The sequence below is a fragment of the Crassostrea angulata genome, chromosome 6 (assembly GCF_025612915.1).
Source record: "Crassostrea angulata isolate pt1a10 chromosome 6, ASM2561291v2, whole genome shotgun sequence".
Taxonomy (NCBI): Eukaryota; Metazoa; Mollusca; class Bivalvia; order Ostreida; family Ostreidae; genus Magallana; species Magallana angulata.
In genome coordinates, this window is record NC_069116.1 from 52,913,076 (window position 1) to 52,932,913 (window position 19,838).

Sequence of the window (19,838 nt, forward strand, 5' to 3'; positions counted from 1 at the left end):
CTTTGGAGTCCTGTATCCATATATCCTTGAAAACCATCAGCATTCTAGGTCAATGGAATTAAACACATTTTTGATAAAATGATAGATTGTAGCAGGACTGGGGAAGGACTTTGGGTATATGACACTGCTGTACTGACGTTGCACCATCCCTGTTCTTTAGGATTGATCAATATCAGGCTCACACCATTCAGATAATATTTGAATAGCAATTCTAATTCTTTCGAACATCTTGGTAAAATGTCAATTTTTGACAGAATGACCTTGAAAAATTATGTACTGGATAATCAAAAAATTTGAGTCATTTGTCTTTTCAAAATCCCCTAAGCAAAGATAATCAAAATTTTGATATTTATATACATATGTGTTAACCCAAAATGATAACCTATAACAAAGAGCAAAAACATTCATTTCTGTGAACTTATTAACAATTACCGGTAGTTTATCATGATGCAGATTTGATATAACAGACAAAATGATTATTCCTGAACCTTCAATATGATACTGACCTTGAATCAAATATCTGATCTACAAAAGTCTTCATGAACTCCATACATTGTAGAGTCTGTTCGTCGGGTTGGCTCTCGATGCTGAGGGATGAACTCCATGAGTTCTCAGACCCCATCGAATAGGAGCGTTTGATCGGGAAACCCCCATACTCCGACTCCGAGGTTGAATCTGTCCCATTGTGGTTATTGCCTACACTGTACTCTGAACTGTCAATGCTTGAAACACTGGTAAAGGGAGAGAACTTTTCACTGTTGAGAGGAACTTTGCGTCGATTTTCTGATTCATTTTCTTGGTCATCGTCAAAAGAAATAAGGTCTCCCATAGGAATCAGTGTTTTCCTCTTTGAGTTCAAATTCACATCATCACTTTCATCAAACTTATCCTGTTCTTCTTCCGCTTCCTCTGGCGGAGGAACATAATCATCAAACAGCATCTCGTCTACTGTGCTTGAACGCCGTTTCATCTTGGGGGCTCTCTTAAATCCATTTATATCAATGTTGGACTCTTTTTCACTTTTCTCCACAGGGGAGGCAACTTTTGATTTACTTTCCCCTTCATCATCTGACGTCTTCCTCATTGGTATGACCTCATTGGGAACTGTCTTGGGTAGATCTACTTCTGTCTTATTATCACTTTCACAACTATCCTTCACATTAGAACTGCTTTGCACCTGGTCAGTATTATTAACCTTTCCAGTCCTTATACAGTTTGTTTTTGGCAAACTCTCCTGTTTTGAATCATAAGAGAATGTGGATTTGGATGTAGGCGAGTACAATGGCTCATCAAAACTGATATTTCCTGTGGTTAATTCATCATTTCCACTGCTGTCTGAGTAGCCAGAGGAACTGTGCCGCCGTGGAATGCCAATTCTCTCCGTCTTTTTCTTGGACCGATATGGCTGAGTTGAAAAGTCGTCTCCCCTGTAATTGCGGCTTCCATTGCTGTACGAGCTGTGGTTGGAACTAGGTGTCTGGGCGGGACTCACCGACTCGGAATCAGAATCCTCGGGGCTTGACGCAGGCTTCATCACGTTCTCCAGTTTGTTGGAGAGATTATTGATGAGGCCATTCTTTTTGGCGACCATTGAGGTGAAGAACCGTGAGGTCCCTTCAGAGAAGCTTGAGGACAGTGATCGCCCCTCCTCATCACTACTTCCTCCCTGGGAAAGTCGGCGGCGAACAAAATCCATCTCTCCTTAGAGAATCTCTTATAGTTCCGTCTGATCTTATGTTACAAGATTCCAACCTACAAAAGATCATTTATAAGTATTCTTTTCCAAATTATTATTTTAAATTATTGGAGAATGTTTAAACTTACAACATTCTGGGTTTTTGGTGTTTTTTTTATCAACAATTAAAATTTTAATCATGTACTGGCACACACAACAGATCTATCTTCTCTCATAAGGCCAAATTACACAAAATCAGATTGTTATGTAAAACAGCCTGAAATTCTATTAAAGTTTATAATTCACATATTCCTGAAAAAATATCCGCACAGTTATGAGATGGAACAAATTGCTTGGTAAATTCTGCAACATGTCCTGATCAGCTATATTGAGTTTACCGAGATTCTAGATTCAGCACTATGGTTTCATTGATGATTGTGGGCATAAATTATCGAGGATTTAGTAAATCTCATTTTTTATCAAAGGTAATTTCAAGAATAGATTTATCTGTAACACTTCTTACTTTGATGAATACTTGAATTTGTGAATCGACTCAACAATAAAATCCACAGATATATGTTCAAGGCATTATTGATGAAACCACAACATTATCCATAATCCAGTAAGAAGCTACCATCCAATGTAAACAACAAGAACGAGCAAATTAGGGAACTCATCCTAGCTTTAGCTCACATTTCTAAAATGCAAGTGCTGATCGAATTTGAAATATTCTGAGAAAAATTCAAACAAAATAATCTTCCTTGACAAAGAACTTCAGTACTGAACCTCAAAACAAATTGACCACAACATTATGCAAAATAAATGTTACACTTTGAAGATCCAACAAGTCATCAATTGTCAATGATAAATCAATAAAAAAAACTGCTGTACTTGAACAAACTTTGACTGGGACCCACAGAGCATGTTGAATTGTCTGCATTCTGACATTATCAGAAGGACAGTAGACTACCACCAGCTTGTTCACCGAAATCTGACAGTCACTCGACCAAAGCAAAGATTCTGAATCCAACAATGTATCAATCGGAAGAAGAAAGTTGTCAATAATTAAACAGAGTGCAGGTACATGTGCTGTGAAGTGTGTAGGAATGTCATCAAGAGGCTTGGACCCTATGGCTACATTGTATTGACAGTCAATTAACAGGGCCTCTTTCACATGTTAACTACTTTTGCTGGTTGCCAGTGGTTGGATCAATTTTCTTGGTCTTTTTTAAAAGCTTTTATTACATAAGATGCACAATGAACCATTACGTATATCCCCTTAAAGATATTATTGATTAATGAGCAATACCACAAATAGCACAGAAAGAATTGGAAACGTTTGCTCTTCACAGAAGGAGGATATAATGGTCTGCAATGTACATAACAATCCACAGAAAATTCCCCCCTTTCTGACATGTATTGATTACTTTACATAAGATCCAACACATCATGCTAGAGGAGAGACAAACATTATGTGTAGGAGATAGAATTTAACTGTTTTACATAGACATGGGCATCCTCTTTTTTTTACTGACACATGTACAAATAAAGTTATTAAGGTCTTATACCAGGTATTTGAAACAGTTACTATATAATCAAAGTTATGAATTAAAAAGAATTCTTCATCCTTATTTTGGCACTGAAAAATTATGTTGTCCCACTTTCTATTCACCCCGAAAGTCATGAAGCTTGCACACAAGGGGCCATGCATACATTTTAAAGATTCATTTTAAAATATTGGTTTCCACAGAGTTATTGAAATCTGACAGATCATCATGGTTAATTTTTATATGGACTGCAAAAAGCATCTCTTGGATAACATATAAATATCTAAAATTAGGATATATAAAATAAACTTAATGTTTTAATTCAGAAAAAAGTGCCCCTTTGATTTGCATACATTTTGAACAAATTTGGTAAGCCTAGTGTAAAATTACAGCAGATTGTTTCCTTGGCCTACCAAATAGGGGAAGGCTCGAAGGTAAGAGACTAACATAAATAAAAGCACAACAATCATGATAATAAACTAGAAAATTCTTCAGGAAGAAAATTAAGGTGCCTCACTGAAAAACGTCAACATAATTTCTCAAATCAGCAGAAAATTACTAAACCCTTGATTATGAAAGATAGCATGACGCGTAAAAAGTATTTATCACATGTTTATCCCAATATACGGTGGATATCACTCATGGGATAAATTTTTGATATTCCACTGTGTGTTCTTACGCCACGTGACGTCATAGTTAATCATTACGTAGGTTTAGACGGCTGATTGACGTAGAATGAAAAAGTAAATAATTAATTCAGTTGAGGGGTGTTGAGATATAAATTTGAAACATTTAATGTTGTTTCAGTTATTTGTCATGAATTCATAAAAAAATGTTTGAAAATGAATGTCTGTTTGTTAAACTTCAAGGAACTTTTTTTCCATGCGTAACGTTGTTGACGTGTTGTAAATAATGTGTTGTGCGGCTCACAATCACAATTTTTACAGAAAAAGTTGGGATTAACAAAATACTTGGTAAAACATGTGATAAAAAGAATCTCTCATGATTTGCAAAGGCTCGGGGATAGAAAACACACAACTCGTTGGATAAAAATCATATACCATCGCAAATCATGAGAGATCCTATATGAGTCAAATAGGCAGAAAAATATGAAATTCTGGTCAGAAAAAGTTTGATTTTCAAATATTTAATTCAGTAAATATGAACAAAAGCTCCAAGCAGATTTGAACTTGTGGTCTGTGGTTCACAAGTCCAATATTTTAACCACTGAGCTTTGATTGTATACGACCAAATCGATTGATACAATTTAACAGAACATTTAAATCACCATCTTGCGGCTTTGTATCTTCTTCATGTAGTGAACTACCTTAATTGCCCCTGTTTTGGCTAGTTGACACAAAATAATTTAAGCACAATATTTTGCTGATAAATTAGTAACGGTATACGGTAAATGAATAAAGTTTTTTATTATGTCAATTTTTATTATGTAAATTTGTTCCTTCAAAAAATAGATCGGTCCTGCAAAATAATACTATCAGCATTCTAATAATATTTGTTCTTCATTTGAAATATACTGGTTCCATCTCTAGAAAACATTACCAGATGAAATTATTATCATTCTAGCAAGCTTTGTTTAAAGTTAATGTATCATCTCTGTCAATGATGTGTTTTGCTGATTACCGATCGTACATTGATTTCTCACTGGCCTTCCAGAATTGATATTTTTGACTTTATTTGAAATGTTTTATCACTTAGTAAACTGTTTTGATAAATTAAGTAGAATTTCCATGCAACGACATTAATGGCTTTTGAAAAAAAAATTCTTGCATGATTTATTATATAAAAATACAAGCTGATTTAAAAACTTTCAATAAGTCTTTCATTTCTAGGTGTCCTAGGATGAGTCTGGAAAAGCTTGTTCTATTGGATATTGCTCTGTAAAATCTGTGATTATGAGAATGTCAGGATGACACTATATAGATAGTGCTTGTTTGGGAGGGTAACAGTTGAAATTGACACCCAAAGAAACCGACTGACAACAGATTGACAATGGTTTTATAATATAGGAATAATGTGAACTCTAAGGCGAACATTATATGCATAATTTACATAATACATAATAATCCTCATGTAACTGGTAAGCTCAACTGGGTGTCAAATTTAAACAGAGTGAATGTACATGTACACACGTAGTGTCATAATAAATTCCATTGTCTTTTTCTAATTACTTGAGCACAGAAGGCTGTTTACAGTAAGTGGACTTGCCTCAGAGTCCCAGCATGGTTAAGTGATACTGTTTGGATCAACCACGCCCACTAATGGCTCTCCGGCTGGCTTCAATGCATCATCTGTAACAAATAGAAATAGAGTGAAATCTTGATTTCTCATAAAAGTTGAAGCCAACAAACTCCTAAACCCTCAGAGCATGCAGATCATATTGCAAAAGCCATTTGCAAACATTGTTCTATTTTAAGTAGAGGTATGCAAGTGGGGTTAATTAAAATATGAGATCATTCCAAAACATGGTCATATTGATTTACGTCAAGGATTAATTAATTTGTAGACAATCCTCATTAAGCATGCATGTAAGATACTCCAACCGTAGATTACTCAAAATAGATTTAAATTCTTCTGATAAAAGTACATCTTTCGTTGAATGCTTATATTTCTGGTGTCAACAGAGCTAGCCTGGAACAACTTGCTCAATACTGAACTGCTCGGCTCAAGATTCTTAATGAGTGTCAATAAGAATCTTCAGGTGAGCAGTTCAGCTTTGTGAAAAACAAGTCTTCTGAATCTCCAACTAGCTATTTTAAATGACAAGAAGAATGTTGTCTTTAATTTAGAGACTTCATTATCAACTGCTTCATAAACCTTTTAATTTTAATTTTAAACTAATTTAAAAAAAATCATGGTAAACTTTAAATTATCATCATCCTCTGCAAAACTTGACAATTCTATCTTTCAAAAAATGTTCAATAAATTGGTTTTTAGTAAGGTTCACTAATAGGTGGTATTTTTACTCACAGGGTTTTAGAAATCTGCATAACAAGACCAATTATTGTTGGAATCATGATACAATAAGTTATGGATCAATACACAATTAACATAAGTAAAAGTATTACATCATTTGTAAGTACCTATTTAATCTAAATCTTTCAGTATTGCAGTCGTATATATCTAATTTAACCGAAATTGTTGTAAGGTTCAGTTTTGGTCAATATCATTGAATACTTTATCTATTGTTTATAGTTGTTTCAAGGTAACTTAATCTTTTTCTTCAGACCAAATCAGCTTAAAACATAAACAACCACAGGATTCATCTGTCAAATGCCACTTGAAATTCATAATCAGTCAAGTTTATCAAAAAGACATCTGCTTCTATCCTGACTGATGGTCAATCATCTGTCAATGACCCCTGTGATTAAGGTCAAAGTCATTGCAATGTTGTTTCTGAACAAATGGTTCCATGATTTTGTGTAACTGCTTATCAAAATGCTAAGAAATCAAAAGCAAGTGGCCAACCGACTTTAACAAGAATGTATAGATGCTTTTCCATGGTAAACTGAAAAAGAAATAAAGAAGGATATTCTAATTTTGAACTGGTTCACTGATTGGTTGGTGCAAAATAATTTTTAAAGATAATATATATACACCTAGGCCTGTTAGCAAAAAGGGTTCTAGTTTGGATTGATCACTCTGTTTGGTGATGTAAAATCTTCAATATCTGACACACTCAACATATCATACACTTTCCTGACACTTTGGTCTTTGAAATAAATCAAAATATAAAATTTTTATAAATATCATGAAACATTCTAAAATTTGAAATCAACTGATTTTATTGGTAATCCCCCTGCATCTCTTCCTATGCACACATTGATAATATAAGCAGTCCATGTTTCTTTTAAGCACAAAATTACATAAAAAGGATAAGAAGATTCAAACTCAAACAGCGATTTCATCCTTAGATCTGACAAGAAAAATTACCCACTGAAATTGTCAGCACAATTCTACATACAATTATGTAGGAAATCATACCTGGCAAAAAAATCCAATAATAAGTATATCATTCGTATATAGGTAAGCATCTGTTAAAATGATGCCAGCTATATGTATTGAAAAGAAATGTAGAGGTGTGATGCACTTACTGGTTTTGCAGATAATCATACTCCTACTGTACATGTATATAAAAAAACCCACATACCATTGACTTGAAATCGATTTCTTTCTATAAATAGACCAAGTGCTAATTGATCATGAACAAATCTCTGAATGCAAACAACCAGCAAATCAATCTCTACAAAATCAGGGATTGGTTCCTATCAACAATGAAAGTACTGGCCTGTCCTCTCACTACAATGTTCTACATGCATTTTTATATACTGTTACATAATACCAATCATAAATGTCATGGTACTTGTTATGTAGCACATTGTCAACTCACAAGGTAATCTTTTGTCAGTTCTACACCTTTGTATCACATACCCTACTTATAATACACAAAACTCATTAGCTATTCAATATAACATTTACTATATCCAGAAGTGAAGCACAAACTAAACATTTATTCAATCTATAGTTCTATTATATAACCATTCCATTATACAACTAGTTCAATATTTGTAGCATTTTCCCCTTCAATAGCAACTAACAATTCCATCCTACTTCAATTTCTATAATAAATCACGCACCATTCTACAATACAAATAAATCTATTGTAAATGTATAATGTTTCAGCTTTTCATTCTATCCAACCATACACAAAAAAGTATTCATAGCAATTTACAATTCTACCATGCAATAGGGTATCAATAGCAACTTTCGACTGGTACTTTATGCAAGTATGATAACCAGGCAACCCACACCAGTATCTATAGCAACTAACCATTCAAACACACCAGTATCTATAGAAACTAACCATTCCAACACACCAGTATCTATAGAAACTTAAGATTCCAACACATATCAGTATCTATAGCAACTAACCATTCCAACACACACCAGTATCTATAGAAACTAACCATTCCAAGACACACCATATCTATAGCAACTAAAGATTCCAACACACATCAGTATCTATAGATACTAACCATTCCAACACACACCAGTATCTATAGCAACTAACCATTCCAATCCACACCAGTATCTAAAGAAACTATCCATTTCAACAAACACCAGAATCTATAGAAACTAACCATTCCAAAAAACACCAGTATCTATAGAAACTAACCTTTCCAACACACACCAGTATCTATATAGCTGCAGGACTGTAGCTCCCGGTCTGAAAAAATTCGGATGGACGACCTGGGAGCTACAGTGCCTCCCATAGTAAAAAACTGCAATTTACGGCGCACAAAAAATTGCGCTAGTTTTGGACTTATTAACCTTATTTTCACACGAATTCTGCAAAATTAATTAGAACCATTAAATTCTTCAGCAAATTTACTACTGATATCGCCACTTTACTTGCCTCAGACTTTCTCTTAAACATGATAACCAACCTCGGAAAATGACGTATGTTAATTTACATCGAGATCGAGAGTCGCCATTTTTAAATGTAAACAAACTTGCACCACTTTAATTGACAGGGCTGGGGATGGTGTTTAAAAGAAGATCAGAGGCAAGTGAAGTGACAATATCTTTAGTAAATTGTCCGAGGAATTTTTTGGGATTAAATATTTGTACAGAATGTGATCGTAAATGAGATTAATCAGTCCAAACCTAGCGCATTTTTTTGTGCGCAGTAAATTGCAGTTTTTTACTATGGGAGGCACTGTAGCTCCCAGGTCGTCCATCCGAATTTTTTCAGACCGGGAGCTACAGTCCTGCAGCTAGTATCTATAGAAACTAACCATTACAACACACACCAGTATCTATAGAAACTAACCTTTCCAACACACACCAATATCTATAGAAACTAACCATTCCAATCCACACCAGTATCTATAGAAACTTAAGAATCCAACACACATCAGTATCTATAGATACTAACCATTCAAACACACATCAGTATCTATAGAAACTAACCTTTCCAACACACACCAGTATCTATAGAAACTAACCATTTCAACAAACACCAGTATCTATAGAAACTAACCATTCCAACAAACACCAGTATCTATAGAAACTAACCATTCCAACACACACCAGTATCTATAGAAACTTAAGAATCCAACACACATCAGTATCTATAGATACTAACCATTCAAACACACATCAGTATCTATAGAAACTAACCATTCCAACACACACCAGTATCTATAGCACCTAACCATTCCAACAAATACCAGTATCTATGGAAACTTACCATTCAAACACACAGCAGTATCTATAGAAACTAACCATTCAAACACACACCAGTATCTATAGAAACTAACCATTCCAACAAACACCAGTATCTATAGAAACTAACCATTCCAACACACACCAGTATCTATAGAAACTAACAATTTCAACAAACACCAGTATCTATAGAAACTAACCATTCCAACAAACACCAGTATCTATAGAAACTAACCATTCCAACAAACACCAGTATCTATAGAAACTAACCATTCCAACACACATCAGTATCTATAGAAACTAACCATTCAAACACACACAAGGATCTATAGAAACCTAAGAATCCAACACACATCAGTATCTATAGATACTAACCATTCAAACACACATCAGTATCTATAGAAACTAACCATTCCAACACACACCAGTATCTATAGCACCTAACCATTCCAACAAATACCAGTATCTATGGAAACTTACCATTCAAACACACAGCAGTATCTATAGAAACTAACCATTCCAACAAACACCAGTATCTATAGAAACTAACCATTCCAACCCACACCAGTATCTATAGAAACTAACCTTTTCAACACACACCAGTATCTATAGAAACTAACCATTCCAACACACACCAGTATCTATAGAATCTAACCAATCCAACCCACACCAGTATCTATAGAAACTAACCATTCTAACACACACCGGTATCTATAGAAACTTAAGAATCCAACACACATCAGTATCTATAGATACTAACCATTCAAACACACATCAGTATCTATAGAAACTAACCATTCCAACACACACCAGTATCTATAGCACCTAACCATTCCAACCCACACCAGTATCTATAGAAACTAACCTTTTCAACACACACCAGTATCTATAGAAACTAACCATTCCAACACACACCAGTATCTATAGAATCTAACCAATCCAACCCACACCAGTATCTATAGAAACTAACCATTCAAACACACACCAGCATCTATAGAATCTAACCAATCCAACCCACACCAGTATCTATAGAAACTAACCATTCAAACACACACCGGTATCTATAGAAACTAACCATTCCAACACACACCATTATCTATAGAAACTAACCATTCCAACAAACACCAGTATTTATAGAAACTAACCATTCCAACACACCAGTATCTATAGAAACTAGCCATTCAAACACACACCAGTATCTATAGAAACTACATGTAGCCATTCAAACACACACCGGTATCTATAGAAACTAACCATTCCAACACACACCAGTATCTATAGAAACTAACCATTCCAACAAACACCAGTATTTATAGAATCTAACCATTCCAACACACCAGTATCTATATAAACTATCCATTCAAACACACACCAGTATCTATAGAAACTAACCATTCCAACACACACCAGCATCTATAGAATCTAACCAATCCAACACACACCAGTATCTATAGAAACTAACTATTCAAACACACACCAGAATCTATAGAAACTAACCATTCCAACACACACAAGTATCTATAAAATTTAACCATTTAAACACATGCCAGTATCTATAGAAACTAACCATTCCAACCCACACCAGTATCTATAGAAACTAACCATTACAACACACACCAGTATCTATAGAAACTAACCATTCCAACAAACACCAGTATCTATAGAAACTAACCATTCCAACAAACACCAGTATCTATAGAAACTAACCTTTCCAACACACACCAGTATCTATAGAATCTAACCATTCCAACCCACACCAGTATCTATAGAATCTTACCATTCCAATCCACACCAGTATCGATAGAAACTAACCTTTCCAACACACACCAGTATCTATAGAAACTAACCATTACAACACACACCAGTATCTATAGAAACTAACCATTCCAACAAACACCAGTATCTATAGAATCTAACCATTCCAATCCACACCATTATCTATAGAAACCAACCATTACAACACACACCAGTATCTATAGATTCTAACCATTCCACCAGTATCTATTTAAACTAACCATTCCACTATACACTAGACCAGTATAAAGCAAAAATGTTCACCATACACCATTATGAATAACAACTATAACAATTCCATCTCTTATTGGTATCTATAGCAACTACTACTATTCCTCCATCCACCAGTATCTAAAGCAACAAATAAATTCACCACACAACAGTATCTAACCATTCTACCATACAATGCAATATATGACAACTAAAACATAACTATAACAACATATATACATCAACATACAGCAGTATCGGCAAATAATAATGTAGGTTGGAAGATGTAAATGATGTTAATGCATAGATACTTATAGACAACTACAGCATATAAGCAAACTTGAGTGTGTCAAAATATATCTTTAATACCGGCTGAAATTAAACAATAATGTTAAAACACTGCAATAAGAAATGACAGACTTTGTCTTCATTTTCTTCATTTTTTTTTAAACCAATTTTTATGCAAATATAAAACAAAAATTTTGAATGCAATGTTTATCCATTATAATTAAAAAACAATTTCAAAATTTACAATTTTTTAACCAAAAAATATGTTATAAAAATTTTGGAAAGGCAAAATTTTTTCAAAAACCAGTGGGATTTGAACTCATGACTTACATATTCATAGTGAACCCTCTAACCCACTGCACTACACTGTTCGTGACAATTCGATGAAAGAAACTATTTACATAATAACACTTGATTTGATTGTTTATTTCGATAAATAGTATGTCACAAGATGAAAGTGACCCATACCACCTTAATCATAGAATTAACTTTGGACAGCCTTATGAAAAAGAACATACAAAACATACAGAACATATAAATAATGAAACAATAAAACTTATCTTAATTAAGAAAATAAACAAGTAGTCGATCTAGTATATACATGGCAGTATCAACAGTTATTTTACCAGCAAACTCTGCTTGTTTTTGCTCATCTGTATTGAATTAATCAGATTAAACACTGATTACTGATCAATTCCGCATATGACAATATAAAGCATAACAGTTAGAACCAATTTCATCCTCTTATTAAGGCACATCACCATAAGAAGGCTCACATCCCATGATTAATTCAAACATCTCCCAGCATGCCTAATACTGCAATCACTTGACCTTCAAACTTAAGGCAAGTACCGGCAATGTAAAATATATCAAACAAATCAAAACCACAAACAGACAGACAGGTAACAGGGCTACATAGAGTCCAATACTTACAGTAAAAGGAGAAATTAAAATTCCCAATCAGCTAACGAGCTTTTTTATCAATCAGTATATGATATACTTTACACGGTCTGGGAGTTAAAGCAGTATTGATGATTTTGGAGATGACGAGAGTGTATTCTCTGCTCCCTTCCCATTAATCAATACAACAGCCTGTACATATAGCACAAGTCTTGGGCTGATGGAACTCGGTATCCTAATGGACCAATCCATTCAAACTCATGAATGTCTTGATACTCCTTCAAACTGTTCAAAATTCAAGTTATAACATGTCAAATACTTAATGAGCTTTTAAAATGACTTATAAACCAAAAAAATCATGCAGTTGCATTTTGACTTTTTCTCGGTCACACCAAAATAAATATATCATCATAATCCTTTAATCTCTAAATTTTATTATAATTAAACACTGAAATTATTATCCAAAACCAGTTATTTTAAACAAAAACAGAAGGAAACAAATCCATACCAAATTATCCAACTATGAAAGAGAACTGGATGCCACAGAGCCACAGCTACATGTACATGTACTGGGTATGTGGAATTAATATTTAGGGCTAAAAGGAATTATTTGAAAAATCATTTCTGTTCTACATAAAAGTTCAGATTTGGAATTATATTCCAAGCTTGATTATTAAAAACTCATTACACAGTTAACAGTTTTGTTATTCGTTTCATTTCATAAAATCAATGAATTACTTCATGCTCAAGTTACCTGGTATGCATGAACATGTACTAATTATGAGGTAACATAAACGCTGGTGTCTTTAGACAAAGCTAGAATTACGATGGCGTACACATCTAGGTATTATGACAGAACAGAGCATTCTGTTTCAATGGAGAGGACGGCAAGCTGAGCAAGGTTTACTATATCAAAAACCTACTCTGTCACTCGTATACTTCTACAAAAAACCACCACAAAAACCAATACAGTCTATCAAGTAAAACTGACTAAACCAAAGCAATCATGAATGTAAATCAATAAATTTTAGAAAGGTCAAGCGTTTTCCATTCCAATTTACATTGCATGTCTACGGAACATTGCACCTCTGTACAAAGAATCTCTACAGAGGACATTCAGATGCTTTCCGTCCATTAATAATTCACACCATTAAGATCCTGATGTTTTATACACATGGTATCTCTTGATGGATTCCTTTTAAGACTTTCATAATTTCAAGTTTTATCCATAATACATCTCTAAGCATCATCAACACTCCAATCTTATTTGTTTATTTGTAGGTTTTATGTTTGATTAGAAGCACAATTGGAATGGTAACTTGATATTTTAAGTGCATTGAAGATGACTGATGAACCTGTTTAAGGTTGGGATCAGTCTGTAGATTACAACAGCTCTTTTTATATGCTTTGACATGGATTTCCTAGGTAACATTCTCTACAAATATTTAAACAAATGTACCTGATTATCAAGAAAAAAATTAAACCCACAAAAAGTTCCCACAAACGTGTATATTTGGAAAGCATAATTATTGCATTCAATCTTACCAAATAATTATTCAAACAAATACATTTTAAAGGACTAATATTTTAATTTATTTTTTTCATTTTTTACACAATTTACTATGTATATTCAATAAGATTTAAAACAAATGTTATTCCAGGCTTTGCATTCATAACGTTTATTTTAGAAATTCTACAAAAAGGGTTTATCTTGAAGTACAAATTACATAATTCTTGAACTCTAAATTCACAAAGCTCTTTTCACCTTATGCATGTTGTTTTCATGTCATTGTGCGAAATAAACAGCACCAGCTATCAAACGTACTCCATTATCTTGCTTAAAAGTACATAATGCTCATGCAATTTGCCAAATGATAAATTACAGGGCAATCAATGATCATTTAAGGAATAAAAATGAACCCAAATAATGAATGCTTGTTTCCTTAAACAATGACTTTTAATCCCAAAACTGCAACATTGTGTGCAGAAAAATTATCATAATGCACCAATATGTCATTACGACAACCTCTGGGAGATAAAAATGAAAACATCTTTTTGCACTTTATATTCAAAAGAATTAAATGATTAATGATTTGAGTAGCTTGCTAATTTGACTATTGATTTTTTGAACTAATAAAGCTCCACAAGCAGTTCAATAATGTGGAGTAGCTATGATCACTAATAAAAGGAGTTTAACGGAGTCATTTATTTTTTTCATACATGGTCTGCACAAAAACATGACGTTCACTTCTTCTTTAACGTCATGTGTTTCAATGATGCAGCCAATCTCCGACAATAAGTAGGCAGCAAATACAAAAACGGTCTCAGTGTCTGAAAGCACAGAGCATAAGCCTCCCACAGACAATCAATGGCAGCAGAGAAAGCCCAGAGATTAATCAATCTCTCTTGTGCCAATACACAACAACACACCTCTGATGCTAGAAACAAGACAGGTGATAAACTACCAATATTGGCCAGCAATTCATTGACAGCATCAATAGAAGGAAATTGTCCTTTCAAGGAATGAAAATTTTGTTTGGACAGATCAATTGGGGTAAAACAACATTTATCGGGCATTGATTTTGGTCTGTCGGTGTTATAGTAATTATTCTGGACCAGACATTTTGATTAAAATCAATCATTTTTCACACTTTTTGCATAATTATGTATATGTACTGCAAATTATCAGTTTAAATTAATTATTGACCGATATGTTAATGCCAATGATCTCTGACATTCTACAAAATCTGTTTATTAACATGATGTCACTGATTAAGGCGACATCATATTAAACTACATAAATGCTATATCACCATAACATCATCTCTTTATGAAAGTCTTCTGTCCATTTCCATTTGACTAGTGTAGATTACAAACAATTCATCAAAATACCGATATAAAGTTGAATGATAGAGTGCTGGATTTGAATGCAAGAGGATCTGGGTTTAAGCCCCTGCAGACACAATATTTGTCTCTGTTACATTTAACGTTCACAGTCTTTGGACCTGGGTACTCTCTAGCGAGTAAGATTGTTTCTAGAACTTCACCCCACAGGTGTTGGACTGGTACTCTGGAAGGGTCAAGGTGGACTCTTATTGAGACAAATATGTAGCCCCCAATTCTTAGGGGGTTGTCTCAAAAATTATTAAGTAATTTTAGTTTTACTATAAGGCTCATACAGTAGACAAATTCTTAGTAAAAATAATCCACGACTGCCTCGAAAATGTGAGAACATCACAGTTTTTTCTATATCTTAATGCATAATTAACAATACTGAAAAAAAATGTTAGCAATTAACCTATTGGTTATTGATGTCATAAAATCACATTTTAAAAAGTTAAAACTTTAAAAGCCCACTGACATGTTACGGCTTGATCATGACAGTTCGGAAACTTTTTTTTTTTGAACGAGTAGACTTTTACTGTTTATAGCCTGTCCAAAATATCTCGGGACATTTGGGACAGACTATATCTTGCCATCAGTGAAGTAAGACAGTTGGACAGACTGATATAGTTGTAACTAGATAAATACTATAAGAATAATTTGTATAAATAGCTGTGATATGAATACATTTTTATATAGCTGCAATAATGTATCTCTCTCTCCCGATTTTTATTTTCATTTTTTTGGCCGGGGGGGGGGGGTAAACATTAGAGAGGGCTACACTATTGCAGCTAATTTTTACAGTAGGGTGGGCTGCGACAAGCGTAACGTGACGCACTGTTAGTATTCGCCAGTGTAAACGCAACAATTGTATATTTTAATGACAATCATTACAGGTGTACATACCGTTAGTTGGCTATAAGCATGCAGTGCTTCTCACACGGTCCGTCCAAAATCAACTTTCACATTGGAAGTGACACTAATGTAGTAAATGATAAAACCGATAGTGTGAAAATCCGGATAAAAAAGGGTTCGCCCTCCATCGTTTGACTACGGTGGCATATATTTCTGCTCCCTACATGCAAGATAAATGATGTCAACATGCAAGAAAATTATGCCAACATGCAAGATAATTATGTTTACACGCAAGTTGCTAATCTTTATAGAGAACCTGATTTTTATATGGGTAAAATCACTTACTCTGTATCAAGGTATCTGACAAATCATTGATGCAAGATGCAACTTAGAAACATGTAGGTGGACATGCGACTTGAACATGCAAGTTATAGATATTATCATGTAAGATATTGATGTCAGCATGCAAGATAATTAATAGGCTAAAGATGTAGAATATGGCATGTACTAAGTTTTCATCTCTGAACTGTAGAGGGTTTTAAATAGCTATGATATGAAATGATTATTCTATATGATTGGTTAAACAGTCAAAAAGTGATATTATGTTCTTACAAGAAACACATTTTATTGATAAAAAAACAGAGTATTAAAATTTTATGATTTAAGATGGCATGATTCTGTTTTTCATAATTTTTTTGAAACTTCACATAGTGGAAGGAGTGACAATATTTTTTCATAAATAATTTGCCTTTAAAACTCTAAATTTACATAGATCTGCCGGTAGTCGAATTTAAGTAATGATCATGGAGCATGACCAATATTATTACTGTAGTATATGTATACGCCCCAAACTCAGAAATCTGCGAATTAACTTCTTTAAAAATTGTAATTAATGTACAAAATGAAAATGATAAAAAAAAAAAGGTGGGAAAATAGTTAGGGAAATGATACAAAGCTTTGATTTATATGATATGTGATCGGAATTAAAGCCCAGCAAAAAAGGTCTAACGTGGTGTGATAGTAATCACCTGTTAATAGTTTTTAAGTTTAGAATATCGTGTAACACTAGAGGGAAAAGATTTTGGAAATTAAATGTATCTGTTTTACATGATGCAAATTATATTAAAACAATGAATGATTTTTTAAATAACAGTAGAATTTTACAAAATGTTTTGGAAACACTTAAATACATATTTTTACAAATCTCTTATATATTCTTTCAAAGAAGGTGAACTTTTCACAACACAAAACTGCTCAATTTTATCACTGATATATAAAAAAGGATCTCTAGAAGAACAAGAAAACTACAGACCTATCAGCTTAACTACAATGTAGTATAGATTACAAAATCATAGCTGTTTTTGTTTTTGTTTTTAATTTTTTTTTTTTTTTTTTTGCTAAAAGACTACAAAAAGTAATGGATGATATTATAACTGAAAACCAAACAGGGTTTGTTAAAGGTAGATTTATAGGTAAAAATTCTAGACTTATTTTAAATATTCTAGAAAACTGTGAAAATAAGAACAAAGATGCCATATTACTTTTTGCTGATTTTCATAAAGCCTTCGATTCGGTTGAATGGGATTTCCTATTCATAACAATACAAAAATTCAATTTCGGACCAATCTTTATAAAATGGATACAAGTACTTTACAAAAACCCATCTTTTTATGTGAAAATAAAAATGGCTGGCTGTCAATGTAGATGAAATGTGGAATAAAACAAGGTTGTCCAGTGTCAGCCTTATTATTTCTATTCGTAATGGAAGTATTGAATCTATAAAAAAAAATAATTGTAGAGATATAAAAAGTTTCAAAATTGATTCTTTAGAAAAAGAAATCAAATGTATACAACATGCAGATGATAGTATATTTCCATTGGAAGATCAACTGTCATTGGAAAATGCGCTAAACATCGGACTCAAATTCAAATATGACGAAAACCGAATGCATCATTTTAGGACCTCATAAGGAGAGATTAGATCACCAAACACACGTATGCCAGATAAAAATAAATAAAAAGATACATTAAAATGCTTAGGCATATATGTTGGACTGAACAGAAATATATGTAAGGAAAAAAATTGGATTATGTAAATTAATGAAATTTGAAAAGATTATGGATTCATTGAGATGTCGAAAACTATCTTTGGAAAATGTCAAACTGTATTCTTGCTTACGAAGATTGTCCAAAAAGTTCGTGGACACGTGAAATTTTATTCAAAATAACAGCGCCATTATCAGGAAAGTATTATAATTTTGTAATATAGAGTATAATAATGTATATGTATAAAAATTAGAGCAATGTACATTTTGTAATGGAGTTATCAATGTATATACATTGCCTTTACAGGCCGCACGGCCCAGTCTGACGTTGAGTTATAACGACGTTACTATAACGTCGTAGTCCTGGGTCTACTAGAGAGTAATATGCCGCATTCACCGTTTGGTCAGAGAGTACATTCGCATATATTCCATTAAAATATCACTTGTGCCACCTGTGGATAAGTAAACTCGAACTATTTTGATGTTTTTCCTGTTCCCTCAATCGTTTGTTTTGTTTCTATCGGTGTTTTATTTATACCTCAATCGACACGATTTTATGATGGCGCGCTGTTCCGTGCGGTCAGATGACTTCGCTTTTTTAAAGATATATTCTTGCCGTTATATCTTTTAAAAGTCCTCTGCTGGTTTGAAAATATTTTCAAACGACGTATGAAAATGGCGTACACCATACAGACTTCATCACAATAAAAGATTATGAAGTTTTGAAATGTTTTATAAAGACTGTAAAAATTCATATCTAATTAAAAACTCAATTACAAAGATTGGACAATTTCTACAGTGGGCCGTGCGTACTTTCCGCGACCCTTTAATGCATTGAAATTTTACATTATTACTATGAAAAACATTCAAAACCACTTTAGTTTGATTTGACATTTAATGACTAAGATTTTGATATACAATATGTATAAATAAACCCATTTAAAATGACAAAAAATCCACGAACTTTTTGGACAACACTCGTATTCCATCAAAAATCATTTTCATTGCAAAGGTTTAAGAAAATACGGGCAATGATTACATAAAAAAAATTAAATAAGCTATTTTTTTTTCATTTTTATGGGGCAAACGTGAACGCATCAAGAGGCCCACATTAATTCGAGAAATTAAAGAGGGGGTTATAGGAATAATTGACCCAGAAATAAAAATTAAAGCTACTAAAGCAGCTTGGATATAAAAAACTTTTATAAAAAATGAGCAATTTAAGTAAATTTTTAAATACGTGGTTAGCATATCATAAGATGAAAATTGACTACATTTTAGAATCAAATCTAACAAACATTTCTGATTTTAATAGTCTGAAAGGACTTCAACAACAATTATACAAAGAGGTATTAACTGCATTTCCAAATAACGTTGACACTATTGACAAAATAT

General features: G+C 33.2%; 1 protein-coding gene across 4 annotated transcripts in view; it reads right to left on the reverse strand.

Moving 5' to 3' along the window:
• The window catches only part of LOC128188575 (uncharacterized), a 28,204-nt gene extending 11,690 nt beyond the window's left edge, over window positions 1-16,514 (reverse strand). Inside the window, exons 1-3 of one of the 4 annotated variants that reach the window (XM_052859716.1) lie at window positions 16,450-16,514; window positions 5,449-5,531; window positions 507-1,752 (exon numbers count right to left, since the gene is read on the reverse strand). In XM_052859716.1, the coding sequence (XP_052715676.1) occupies window positions 507-1,696 (1,190 nt within the window). In that variant the 5' untranslated portion in view covers window positions 1,697-1,752; window positions 5,449-5,531; window positions 16,450-16,514. Of the gene's footprint in view, window positions 1-506; window positions 1,753-5,448; window positions 5,532-6,323; window positions 6,788-7,334; window positions 7,391-12,693; window positions 12,925-16,449 lie in introns of those variants that run through there. The other 3 variants (XM_052859718.1, XM_052859719.1, XM_052859720.1) reach the window with 3 other exon arrangements.
• Between the last annotated feature and the right edge of the window lie 3,324 nt (window positions 16,515-19,838).